Source organism: Acinonyx jubatus, chromosome A1, assembly GCF_027475565.1.
Source record: "Acinonyx jubatus isolate Ajub_Pintada_27869175 chromosome A1, VMU_Ajub_asm_v1.0, whole genome shotgun sequence".
NCBI classification, from domain to species: Eukaryota; Metazoa; Chordata; class Mammalia; order Carnivora; family Felidae; genus Acinonyx; species Acinonyx jubatus.
In genome coordinates this window covers 75,596,688-75,610,615 of record NC_069380.1, presented here as the reverse complement: position 1 = coordinate 75,610,615, position 13,928 = coordinate 75,596,688, and the positions used below count along the sequence as shown (strand labels likewise).

The window sequence follows — 13,928 nt, the reverse complement described above, 5'->3', positions numbered from 1 at the left end:
AGGGGTGTTTTCTCTCCACAGAATTCTCCATTAAAAATCAAGGCACTAAGGTGTTGGAGGCAGTATTTTTAAGGGGAAACAGAGTAAACAACCCCATAATCAGTCTCATGTGGTTAGTGGGCCTTTAGTAAAAATATGGACACTTAATTTATTGCTGGGACTGTTTGATCTTTGTCAGAAAAACATCAGTACACTGCTGGAACCCGGAGGGTATTCCTTTCACTAACATATACCCCTTATGTATGCACTCGCACACACATGCACGCACACACACGCACACTCACACATGGTCGCTGCTTCTCCTTTTCAGTCTGGTCATATGTAATCAGTGACTCTTCGGGACTGTGTTCTCAAAGGTAACTAACTGGCTCTTAGCATCTTTCATGATTGCCACTAACTTGATCTTTGTATACAGTTCTTGATGGTTAAAAGATTTTCTGAGTAAGCTGTGATAGGATTTCTTATGTTCTAGATATGATGACTCTATGCTGTTACGATTCTCTCAATAGGTTGACCTCCCTCAGTGTCCAAGTCTCATGCGGTATATGAGATACGAGATATAATAAATACACTGGCACCTTCATACTCAGTTTACGTAGTAACCTCTTACCTCCCCTCTTCCCCCCAAATTAATATAAAGTGGCAATATCGGTCATTAAATCTTCTAGTGAACGCACAAAGTTTACTAAGCTGTTTCAAGGTTGTTAACACATTTTTAAAACCACCTCTTTTTCCTGAGCTGTCAATAGAATATCCTATCATTGTTCATGATGAACATTTGAAACTAAGGAAATAAAATTATACTGTTTTATTCAAGAGCATCCATTTAAATTTGATACCTGGTATCTTCATTCCTATTTCAATGCTAGAATACAAGAGGGAGGGTCTAAGTTGTGACTCCCTTTTTAAATTCATTTTTCCAAATCGTTCTGTCTAGCAGAGAAACTAATTAATTGTGTTGGGTAGAAGTCACTGGGGCTAAGCCAGTTATTAATTCTTAATGCATGATTTACTGCCTTAAAATTTCAAAACACAACCACAGTGATGTGGTTTTAATTCAAGTGATTCTTCTTATCATACTGGAACAATGTTTCCTTGGGGGAGAAACACACACATCCTACCTCACTAGTAGCTTATACAGTGTTTGAACTGTGAACTGTTCCCCACACACTAAAAATCAGCTAATCAAATGCCTGTGAGAGCTGTCACATCAAGTAGAGATTTAAAAAAAAAAAAAAAAAAAAAAGCAACCTTTTTTGTGGATGTATATTTCACTTTGAAAATACCTTCCTTTGTATTTTTTTTTCTTCAAATTAAGGCCATTTTAAGAAGCATTTATTTATATAGCAAAGATAAGGCAAATTTGGTATTATGGGATGAAATGCCATTTGCCTTGAAATCATGCTGAATTTTCTTGAACGTTCTGGCAAGGAGAAATAACGAAGCCCTTGGAAACTGATGATGACACATTCCTCATTTCTTACACTATAAATCCACAAAGAAAAACACGTGAAAAGAAGCTAGAAAAAGGGATGTTTTCTCCTTCCTTTTGGCACATTATACAGTTGTTTCTGTTTCAGAAGTTTTTATTAATTACAGAAAAAGGCATTTATTTTTGGCACTCACTGAACTCTATCATGTCCATGTTTAGAATCTTTCTCCTCAGTATCTGAAAGGACCCTTGTGATATCCAAGGCATCGAACTACCTTGATATCTAGAAATTAAATCGCTGTTTTGATACTAGACATTTTGACTTTGAATTGCTGTCAGGGTGTTAAGGACAATGCTCTAAGTTTCCCGGGTTTATATGTTCACAGTCATCGATTACATTTTTATCGGGTTCCTTAGTTTTCAACCTACACATCTCACTCCAGCTTTTTTAGCCTTTAGACGTTCCAAGAATTGCGAGCCCTGGTAGAAGACAGTAAGCTTGTTTGTGTATCATGTTTATTTGAAGGTCATGGCTTTCTCTGTTTCCTACTTGATTCTGCTGCTTTGGGTTCCTCAGATTGTCAGGTGATAGGCTTCTGGTTCTTCTGAGTCTGTGTTGAGCTTAAGGAGAAAGACCCACATGCAGGAAGACCAGCCCTAAGAAATCAGAATTACCAGGGCCAGTGTATCATGACATGCATGGAAGAGAGTCGTGCAAAGAGGATGATATTGATAGAGAATTGTCACAAAGTGCTATTTGTTTCATCATCAAGTAAGAGCAAATATGTGCAGCTTTATATACATTATAGTTTCTATTCTTATTAGGAAACTGATCTCTGTGGCTTTCCTGATCCTCTGTGCTTATTATCTGTCTCTCCTTTGGTAGACTGCTTTGATAAAGTGGATAGAAAGGTTTGCTTTTGAGTGTCCGTCCATTCTCTGCCCCATCCCAGGAAGCTACATTTGAGAATAGTTTGAAATCACCTGCATAGTATGAGTGTGTTTTTTCATCCTTTCCAGAATAGCCAAGAATTCCTTCCTAGTGATGTTATATTATCCTGCAGACTTTTTTTGTGCTGCCCTCCTTCCTGACCTCCTTGTGAATGAGACCCATATAATGGTACCAACCCAGCAGTGACTCCTCCATCTGATTAGCACAAGGTTACCGAAGTGATAGACTGAAAACCGCCCAAAGCCAGTGCCACAGAGTGGAGCCTCCCGGGGCGTGGGGCAGTGGCCATCAGATGAAGACATGTTAAAATGCACTCTTACTTCCTCTCTGTGGGCACAGTCTAGAAAACACGGCCAGAAAGATTCTTGCCCCTTTAGTCTGTTTTATTCACCGGTTCTCTTTTTTCTCCCTGGATAACCAGTGTACCATTCCCAGGGAGTAGGAGCTGCAGATACAGGTCCGTGTGCAAATTCATGGGAAGACACAGATGTGGGGCAGTGCAGTTTTCAGATGTGAAGAACTTTTAGGCAGTGAGAACTCGGGGTACTTTTTTGCTGAGTAATGATCTCCACCCACTGGAAATCAGGCCCCAGGGGAACAATCTGGTAATTTCAGTATACTTACTACATGCAATTAGATCCCTGAAGCAGAAGCCTTTAAAAGCAGGCTATAAAATGCCCATGTATCTTTATTAAGCCCATTTTCTAACTGGATGGAGAAACTTTGCTTAGTAATTTTTAATTTTATAAAGTCTATATTTTCTCTAGACCAAGAACAAAAAAATGGGCACTAAAAGCTTAGGTATAACAGGGTTATTTTTTCTGTCTCCAAATGATTAAATGCAATTTCATCTATTTAGGAATACTATAATTGTGGCAGCATTAGATAATGTTGGTAGATACAAAGAAAAGCGAAGGATAATGAGGTAGCAATTTATTTTTACCCTCTCTCTAAGTCAAAAATTCCTAATATATTCAGATCAACAATAAAAAATATTGCCAAATTGTCTCCTGAAATGGAATTAGATTTTCTCCCCAAGCATTAGCACTTTCTTGTCTTTCAGAGTGAGCCACTACTATGCCTTTAGAGGATTAATCTTGTGGCTTTATTTCAGAGCTGACTGCCATAAGGAGGTGCTATCAGGACAGGACACTTGTCAGTGTCCTTGCTCAAGGCAAGGGACAGGAGGACCACTAGAATGAGAACGATGCTCCCTACACTTCCTGCTGAGGAGGTCATAGGGAAGAGTGAGGGTAATTTTCATTACAGAATCAAATATAAAGTAAGTTCAAGTCACTCTAAATTATTCTATGCTTGCTAGAAAGCTAACCTTCTGAAGCTTCAGTTGGTTGCTGACATCTTCCAACCAGGCTTTCTGGGACCGCTCGGGTCATGGCTACCATACAGCAGGGCAAAACTCCTTCACAGCAAACATCCAGCTGTATTTTATAGTTCATTCCCTTTTTAAACAACCAGGTATCTGGGATGCTGTGTTAACGTTAGTAATGAATTTTCCAGTATCTTCCAGTCACCTTTGCAACTTGCAAGTTGACTTAAAGGGGAACAAAGCAAGCGTCTGGAATGCACATCACAGTGTTCTCCCTCTTGGCCCATCCCCCCCCCCGGCGCTGCCAAACCAGCATCAGCCTCTGATCTCCAAGAACCAGGCAAAGGCACAAGCTCCCATTTCTCTCTGTGCAGCTCAGGGCTTGAAGGCTCTTCCTCCCTCAAGGAATTAAAAAAAGTTTCAACTGTTAAAAATGGAGAGCAGATTCATTCTCCAGCTACACAGTTTTCCTCCTACCATCTTCTAGTCTGTGGATGCTGAATTGCAGATTGCAGTTTGATTTGAATTCTTGGAGCTCTCTACATTTGGGGGTCACTTGGACAGCATTCAGGGCACACCCACAAGCACTCTGCACGGAAGCATTGGTATCCAGAAAGGGCGGTGACCTACAAATTAAAATCAAAAGAAAAAATCACCCAAATGAGGTGCAGCCCTCCTGCTTCCAAGTGGACTTGGTAGAAGCAGTCAGAAGCTTTTATCTTTGAGGACGCAGGTTTGAATTCTGTTCCACGGTGACTCTTCTCTACCACGTCTTGTCTTACCCACTCTGGTATTCATTGTTTTTTCTCCTTCAGATCTGAATCTTTGACTTTTTGACCTCCAGGTTCAAACAAACAAAGCTCTACCCACCCCACCCCACCCCCGCCTTTTCTGTGCACCACCCTTCAGATCGTATTTTTACCATATTTGTTAAGCCGTTAGTCAGAAAGAGGTCATTTCGCTGTGCATTTGGGTGCACTTTTGCATGAAAGTGCATTTATGTGCCTACAGCATAGAAAACATTGAGATTCCATTTGAATTAAGTAAACTTCTGAAGCCATTGGCTAGACCTCAGCTTTCCAGGGCTTCTACATGAAAACATATCCTAATTTTTGAGAAAGATTAAATAGAGATGATAGCATTGTTCTGCACCTGCCCTCAAACAGTGCCTGCACGTAGACAGCCACACTGTTTCATGGCCTTGGGAGGAAAGGACCCTTCGAAATTTAGGAAACTGTCTGGAGGAGGGAAAAGAGAAAGCGGGTGGAGAAATGGGGAAGGAAAAAAACGATTTTTTTTTTTTTTATTAGATTCACAGAGGCATATAAAGTTTTTAGGTATTTGTTTTAACTTCTCTGCCAAACATTTTCTCAACAATCTACAAGAGGAGACTGTCTACTTTTTACCCCCAGAATGATTATGGCCATTTTGCCCATTTTCCCAGGAGAAACTCGGCACCAGTGTCAGCGGAGGAGTGAGGTCTGATCGTAAGACTGTAAACTTTAAGGAAACACTCAGATAAGCACAGAGATATTTATACACACAAGAAGCAGCCATTGTTTTTCAAAGCAGTGAAAGTAAAAGTTGTAACTCTGTAGCCCACGTATTGCTATGTGTGCATGTAGACCTTGCTGGCCGGTCCACCATTTGGAAAACAAACAACCCATTGAAAGAGTGCCTTTGGATGTATTTTTACCAGAAATTCTGTCCCTGTTTCCGTGCCTTGAAAAGTACAGTGTTAGTAGACCAGCCTTTGATAATCAAAGTAGAGAATGATTTACCGCACAGAAATGTATATGAAACACTTCTGTTCCTTGCCCCTTGAACTTTGGAAGAATGGAAACGTCTAGCACCCTCCACCTTCTTTTTCTTCTGGAACTTGACCTGCAATTTAAGTCCTCTTCCTTAGCAAACTACCTGGCAGTCTTTTTGCAGCTTTAGTCACAACACTATTGAGAGAACTCACCGTCCTAAGGAGACGCAACAGCAACGTGTTTACACACAGTGGAGCATAAGCTGTTTGTTTAAAAGTACTGTCAGTGGTCAAATGTCCTGTCCTTCCTCCTCCCTCTTGAAATGGGAAGGGACTCGAGCTAAACAGGAGGCAAGTGGGTACTGCACAATCTCCCCTCATACCCCGGGGTTGCCCCAGGGCCCTGACAGAGCAGAGGGCGCGCGTGGTCCCCTCTGTCGGTCAAGCTGTGCTCCAGCAGGTAGCTTGGTTGAAGAGTCTGTCTGAGGTTGGTCTTGGTAATGATAACACACTTATTATTTCCAGTCCAGTGCAAAATGATGGAGAGAAAACTTCAGAAGTGGAAGACCTGAATCCTAACATACTTCTTCATCTCACATAAGGCGGGGAAAGAAAACGAGGGGGTGTGGGAGTCTCCTCTTTTAGTGTTTACCGAACTTGGATGCTTGGCAAACAGGGAGCATCGAGCTAATTGTTCTCGAAGCAGGAAATCTGTAGTAGAGGAAGCAGGTGTTGTGCGATGATTACCACATTTTAAAGTTACTGTATTAACTACTTTGCTCTTTTGAGGCCGACCCTGAAATAGTAAGCTTTTTGGAAGGTCCTGTCCCTTTTATGTATGGACTGACCCTAAATCAGTTGATTCTGAAGGAAGGAGAAAGTGCTTAAGTAAACTTGAAACCAGATAGCATACGTGCAGCGGTGTTGACAGGATCCATTTTTCTTTATTTTCTTTATTTTTTATTTTTTGGCTTTCAGCATCCCATACTTTCCGAAAACTTGTGACTAAGAGTGAATTCTTATTTTTCAAATTGTTTTCAGACATTTCATGTTCATGTAAACTTGGCTTATTGATTTCCTGATTTTTCTTTATTTTTTTGTTTTGTCCATTTTATTTTTAATCAGCTACATCAAATGGGTCTTTGGAGGGCCTGGATAACCAGGAGGGAGGGGTGTGCCAGACAAGAGCCATGAAGATCCTCATGAAAGTTGGACAAGGTAAAGACCGTCTGCTCCATGAAGCCACCATAATCTGGTTGAGTCCCCAACGAGTGTGGCACCAATGCCGTGAACGCCCACCTTCACGCACTCGTAGCCTAGTTTCGAAAGCACATCTTTCTCTGCACCTTGAGCCACTGACAGATTTCCTCAAGTCGGTGTAACAAACTTCTTTTATTGGAGTTTCTTCTCACAGTTAAGGTCAGCCAGGTACAACGTCCATTGCCATATGTGTGTGTACATGTATCTCTATACACACTTTTTTTTTTTTTCTTATTAAAAGCAAAACACCTCTTTGGTTCAAAAAAATTATTACGCTACCCAGAGTGAAAACTTAGGTTTCTGCCATTTGGCCCATTTCTGCATCTCGAGTACAGAAGACTAGTTCACTGAGCCTTTTCCCACACAGATAACCTATTGTGCAGAAAGATTTATTCTTCTAATTAGAAATTGTATAGTAGTCAGTCAACTTGCTCATTTAAATTGAAATGTCATCTGCAATGCTCTGCGTGCCAAATGCAAGAATCCCTATAGTTTCCACAGATGGCCTCACGATCTGAACCTCTGACATAAGTAGTACCACCGTTCCGTTTTAAAAGGAGAACTCTATTCTTGTATGTCACAGCACTTTGCATAAAGAATCTCACGTTCATTGCTGTCTGTGCCTCTTGAGATTGACACGCGGCAGTTCTTAGAGCTAGATCTCATTAGGTGTCTGGGCTATAAGTAATCATTTGTTCCTCGTATAGATGCGAGTTCCGCTGGGTCAACCAGGCATAATGATCCGACACGACGCCCAGAACTAGAAGCCGGTACAAATGGAAGAAGTTCAACGACAAGTCCCTTTGTCAAACCAAATCCAGGTATGGCAGCGTGAGTGTGTGTGGATGCGTCCGTGGGTCCCGTGAGCAAGAGGCAGAACAGAGTCCAAGCCCTTGGATACTACTGGGATTAACTTGTAGTTCCCCGAGTCAGTAACCTTTGCTCTCAGGTACTTGTTATTAACGGCTCGATAAGAACAGAATTGCGCCTTCCCACGGAAGTTTCCCATTCAGAAGAGTAGAATTTATCAGATGCAAGTGCCAATTATGAGCACTACTCACTCAGACCAAAGTTATTTTTATTGGAGACACTTAACTGTGCCTGTTGCAACAGTAGCGTAGAGCCGATATTCACATGTATGTAATCAGTGTTCTAATACCTCGCCTAATTATGTCTGATCCACAAAGAGCCTGATTGATGCTCCTCTACATTTTAGGTGGTGGCATCTTAAAATATTGCATAATGCCGTGTTCTTCGAGTGGTTACTGTTGACATTTTTGTTTCACATTTTCAGCGTAAAATAAAATACCAGTCGGATCACTGGCTGAAGTTTAGAATACAGGATAAAGTTGGCCACCATTGAATTTCATTTTCGTACCGGTCCTTGAGCAGATAGCTACGTATTTATTTCCACGCTAATGACATTTCTGTACGGTAGCTGCTCCCCGAGGTCAGCAGTCTCGTGTGAGGGACCAGCGTGCCTGTTGGTGGCATGTGCAGTCAGCATCTGCAGGCCACTTCCCCCGCTTTACAAGCATCATGGAGGGAGGCTGTTGTTTCTAATTTTCAATGGCAAGATGTGTCAAATTCTTGTGACATTCCGATAAATGGATAATCTAATGATGCCAGGCAAGTTTTTAGTGCTTCCCATTTGGGTTGGCAGCGTGTTCAGCGTGAGTGTTTCTGCTGCCTTCCCAATATATTTTAGGTGTATACCAAATAATACAAGCGAGTTACGAGCGGCATGTGTTCCCAGGGCCCCAGGGTCCCCTCAGCGCACAGCAGGCAGGGCTTGTCTATAGAAAGCAGGCGGCGGGAGATGCTCGGGAAGGCTGGCGCCCAGAGGGGCAAGGGGGGCAGCGCACGGCAGTCAGCCCTGGCCCCAGAGGTGGCCGCTTCCTTTGTGTCTACCTGCTGTGGCTGGTGGCGGTTTAGGACCTGGGGCGGAAGCGTGGGAGCCTGCCCCCTCCTGTCCCCAAGGGTGGACGGATGGGGACACCTGTGGTTGAGAGCGGCCGGCGAGCCCAGGTCCCGTCCGCGTCCCCTTTTGGGGCGATCGCCGCGTCCTGCCGGGTGTGCGCGGCTGGGAACCGAGGCTGGGGGGCTGCCATCCGAGCAGGGACAGCAGTAACTGGGCTGCTCCTTTCCGTCCCCGGCCGCAGGTTCCAGCACAGACGGCAGCAGTGCCGGGCATTCGGGGAACAACATCCTCGGTTCCGAAGTGGCCTTATTCGCAGGGATTGCTTCAGGATGCATCATCTTCATCGTCATCATCATCACGCTGGTGGTGCTCCTGCTCAAGTACCGGAGGAGACACAGGAAGCACTCGCCGCAGCACACGGCCACGCTGTCGCTCAGCACGCTGGCCACCCCCAAGCGCAGCGGCAACAACAGCGGCTCGGAGCCCAGTGACATTATCATCCCGCTGAGGACTGCGGACAGTGTGTTCTGCCCCCACTACGAGAAGGTCAGCGGGGACTACGGGCACCCCGTGTACATAGTCCAGGAGATGCCTCCCCAGAGCCCGGCGAACATTTACTACAAGGTCTGAGACGCGGCGGTGCCTTCGCTTTCCCAGAGGAAGCCCACTGTCCCGCCACCGCCCCGAGGAGGGTTTGATGACCCCCCCGTGTCTCGAATGGACCGGAGCACGGCGGGGGAGAGGGAGCACTCCTTCTCGGAAGAGCCCTGTTGAGTTGGACAGCTTACCTAGTCTGTAGCGCCCGGACCGCGGTGAAGACAGACGCCCACCGCCGGCCGGGAGACTGGCGTGGAAGGTGCCCGATGGGACCGTAGCGCCCGCCTCCCCCCTCCACCTCCAAGCCATGCGCCGCGGTCACCTGGGCCTGCAGGAAGCCGAGGGCGACAGAGTGGCAGCGGGCGTGGGGGGGACTGGGCGAGCCGTGAGCATCCCGGGCAGGTGTCCCCCGTGGGCCGCGGGGCCTGGAAACGCTGCCTTCTGCCTTGGGCGTCCCTCCCGAGGAGCGTCCGGACTTGTCACACAGACCTCTGGCTGGGGGAGGCTTTCAGAGGTCCCGCGCCCAGTCCTCACCGTTGCACACACCCCTGCCGACCTCCGGGGCCCCGCAGCGCGAGCCCCTCACTCCACACCCCGCATCACTGCTGGCACACTCACCTTGGGAGTCTCCTGCCCCCGCGCCACGGCAGCTGGAGCCGATGGGTCCTACACTTCTAGAAATTGCGTCTGCTACTAAGGAGCCTTCAGCGCAGAAGACCAGAAAGACCAGGAGCTCATGGAAGGGGGCGGGCCGGGATGGGGGGTGGGGGTGGGGAGGGCTGTCTGCAAATGCAGTTCAACGCTGCTGCTGGTGCGTCGGGAGCAGAAAGTCGAGGGGGAACCCCAATTAGGTAGCACAGCACTTTGGTTGGCTGAGGTTTTAAGAGGCAAGTAGGAGACACCACGCACGCGGTGGAGTGGGGCGCCTTGGAAGGGATCCGCGGATCAAATGGCAACGCGCAGGAGGAGCACAGTCTCTCTCCGCTGGGTAGGACAAAGGGGCATTGTCGTAGAGGGGCGGGCCGGGAGGGCCGCCGATGACAGATCTGGGCAGGACTGTTGTCGTACTGGCAATAAGGCGCACGGCCTCGGCGCTGTAGGAGAGTCGGTCGGCTTTGGATGATGTCTGAAGCAGACTCAGCTGCTATACTGATCACATTTTATGAAACACAGGGAAAGCATTTAGGAGAACAGCAGAGAGCCGGATCTGACCTAGAAGTTTACAAGCCAAAGGTCAAACAGGCTGTGATTCCATCATCATCCATGTTATTGAGGCATTCTCCTATGTGAAAGGTAGGTCAGATTCCCCCCCCCCCCCAGTGCCCTCCCCCCTCACCCCCACTTGAGCCTCACGACACTTTGGTTTATGGCGGTGCTGTCCTGTCCGGCTGCAAGGGCGGACGCGGAGGTACTGAGCAAGGCCACAGCCCGCACGCTGTGTCCAGGTGACGCATACTGCGAACTTCTTTGAGTCCTTAAGACGGAAATAAATCATGATGTCGAGGGGGGAGGAAGATGGCACGTATTTATAACAGGTATATAGAACACAAGGGATAGAAACTGACAGATTTGTACTAATATATATTTTAAGATTGCACACAAATCACACCAGAAAGACGTGAAATTCACTTGTGGCAATTACGTGGTCCCAACGCTCAGTGCTTAAAAAAAGAAAAATTGGACAGCTCCATCTGGGAAAAACAACATCACTCCAAAAATAACAATAACGGGAGTAAATACAAAAATAACCCAGTCCTCTGAAGGCATCTCACGTAACCGTAGACTAGGAAATACAAGCCCTGCATACCAGGAAATGGATGTTACCGCATCGTATATTTAACAGTGGCAAGATGTTCCGGCATTTCATTTCTGTGTTGTGTATTCCCTTGCCTTATGGCTGAAGTGTTCGCTAAAATCCACCGGGTCCCCTCAGAGGGGGCTTAGGGCTGAAAGTTTAGCTCCGGCCCCCTTCCCCCACCCCCTCCCCGCCCCCTCCCTTTTGGGAAACAAAACGAGTAAACAGGAAACCTACTTTTTATGTGCTATGCAAAATAGACATCTTTAACATAGTCCCGTTACTATGGTAACACTTTGCTTTCTGAATTGGGAGAAAAAAAAAATGTAGCAACAGCATTTTAAGGTTCTCAGACCTCCAGTGAATGCCTGCAAAAATGAGTTGTCACAGAAATTATTCCTTCTCTATTTCCTGAACCTGAAAATGATGTTGGTCCAAAGTGCGTGTGTGTGTGTGTGTGAGTGGGTGAGTGGTATACATGTGTACATATATGTATAATATATATCTACAATATATATTATATATATCTATATCATAGTTCTGTGGAGGGTTGCCATGGTGACCAGCCACAGTACATATGTAATTCTTTCCATCACCCCACCCTCTCCTTTACGTGCATTCGTACAAGATTTTCTTGTAAGCCATCAAAAATTACCTTTCGGATGGGGGAGAGGGGCAAGAAGGGGAAACATGGGAAATAGTCTGATTTTAATGAAATCAAATGTGTCTCATCGGTTGGCTACCTTTTGGTTATATGCTAAACTGTGAAAAATCAGATGAATTCGATGAAGAGTTACCTGCAACCAATGGAAAAGTGTTCTGTGCGTCTGTTTTGTGTCTGGTGCAGAATATGACAATCTACCAACTCTCCCTTTATTTGAAGTTGGTGCCGCTTTGGAAAGTTACTGTAAATGCCTTGCTTGTATTCTCATCCCTAGTCACCTGACTTTGGAATTTGCACCATAACGTTTAACTGAAGATGCTGTAAATAGGGTTCAGATTTTACTGTATATGGATTCGGGGTGTTACAGTAGCCTTATTCACCTTTTTAATAAAAATACACATGAAAACAAGACAGAAATGGCTTTTCTTACCCAGATTGTGTACATAGAGCAATGTTGGTTTTTTATAAAGTCTAAGCAAGATGTTTTGTATAAAATCTGAATTTTGCAATGTATTTAGCTACAGCTTGTTAAACGGCAGTGTCTTTCCCCCCTTTGCACTGTAATGAGGAAAAGAAAAACGGTATAAAAGGTTGCCAAATTGCTGCATATTTGTGCCGTAATTATGTACCATGGATATTTATTTAAGATTTCGTTGTCCAATTTGTAAGTAACACAGTATTATGCTTGAGTTATAAATATTTTTGTTCTTTCTTCATTTTATTTTAATGGCCTGTCCTAGGTTTCCAGCCTCCTTCCACATTGCAGTCAGCCCCCAGAAACGGAATCCGTGAGGTCCCATTCCATGTCTGTTTCAAACTGAATTTGTTCTTAAAAAAATAAAATATTTTTTTCCTATGGAAAAAGCGCCTTCAAAGTATTTTCCTTTCCTTCCTTTTTCTTTTCTTTTTTTCTTTCTTTTTTTTCGCTTATTTTAATTTGCTTTCTGCTCTGTTTCTCTATAATTAACAGTTATCCAGAGACTTCTGCCCGTGGGCACCTGTGTGCCCATTTTTTCCCAATCAGGACACTCGCATAACGTGAATGTGAACCTTGCAGAGGGCCACGAGGGAGCCCATTGGTTTCCCCATAAAACTCGAGCTCACATTTCACAAAATCATCTGATCATAAAGTTTTGTAAAGTCCTAACCACCCTGAACAGAAAACCTCCCTAGTCTCCCTGGATCCCCCAGTCTCGAGTAGTGACCTAAGTAAGTGACCAGAGGAAAGGGAGGCAGGCAAATGGACTTTAGTTATCTCAACCGCCTAATTCCAAATCTAGTTTCCACTCAAGCAAAGCAGTTTGCTGTCGAAGCCTTCATTTTTCCTCACAGCAGGGTCCCAGAAGGAAGGAAGGAGTCCAATGTCCTTTGTACGACGTTAGCGCTGATGAAACCATGCTTTGTGACACCAGATTGAAGCAAGCCAGAGGCCAGTGGTGACTTTTAACCGCGTTTTCAATGCTGGCCTTCCTGGGGAAGATGGCCGGGGGTTGGGGATGTCTTCCCCTGCGCTGGTGGGCTTGGGGTCTTAAGACTGATCTGCAGACTCCCCACCCTCCGGGGAGACCTTCCTCACCCGCAGGTGTGGAGGGCAGAGCGGCAGACAGGGCAGAAGCAGCTACCGGTGACCAGAAAGTGCTCAGATCTCTGGCTGCGTTACCTCGGGCCCCTCCTTACCTTAGGAGGGGGGGTGCATCCGGATGGGGAAGGTCCCAGCACAGAGGAGCCCGATGCTCCAGACTGTCTAGCCACAGATCACAGCCCCAGCCAAGTGAAGAATTCCAGTGTTTGAAAAGCCCCACCCTCCCCCCAAGAACGCCTCACGAAAGGCTGGTTTTAGAGGCAGCGATCTCAGCAGCATCTTCCTAGCGTACCTGTACTAAAGAAATGTTTGTGGCATAAATGCTTTCCTTCCCCCTCCTCCCCGCCCCGGGCTTCTCTAGGAGCCCACGATTTCAGGTGGCGCTGGAATAATAGTTCCATCCACTCCGTCATTTTCCTCCGCAGCGCCTACCTGCCCCTTCACGGCAAATCCAAGTTCCAGGGCACAATTTACAGCCAAGTGACTAAGCAGAAAGTTCCACCCTACATGCCAGTATCACTAATGAGCGGTCTGGGTAAAATGAAAGAACAACAGCCAAGTAAGTACTGCGTTTGCAACTTACGTCGTGGCCTTTGCGAGATTACAGCTTAAATTACCAAACACCCCACCTCATTGTTTCCACCC

At 45.6% G+C, this 13,928-nt stretch overlaps 1 protein-coding gene across 1 annotated transcript in view; it reads left to right on the top strand.

The window, feature by feature from the left end:
* The window catches only part of EFNB2 (ephrin B2), a 45,589-nt gene extending 33,024 nt beyond the window's left edge, over nt 1-12,565 (top strand). Inside the window, exons 3-5 of the mRNA XM_027065203.2 lie at nt 6,590-6,682; nt 7,432-7,545; nt 8,887-12,565. Coding sequence (XP_026921004.1) covers nt 6,590-6,682; nt 7,432-7,545; nt 8,887-9,275 — 596 coding nt within the window. The 3' untranslated portion in view covers nt 9,276-12,565. The remainder of the gene's footprint in view (nt 1-6,589; nt 6,683-7,431; nt 7,546-8,886) is intronic.
* The last annotated feature ends 1,363 nt before the right edge of the window (nt 12,566-13,928 follow it).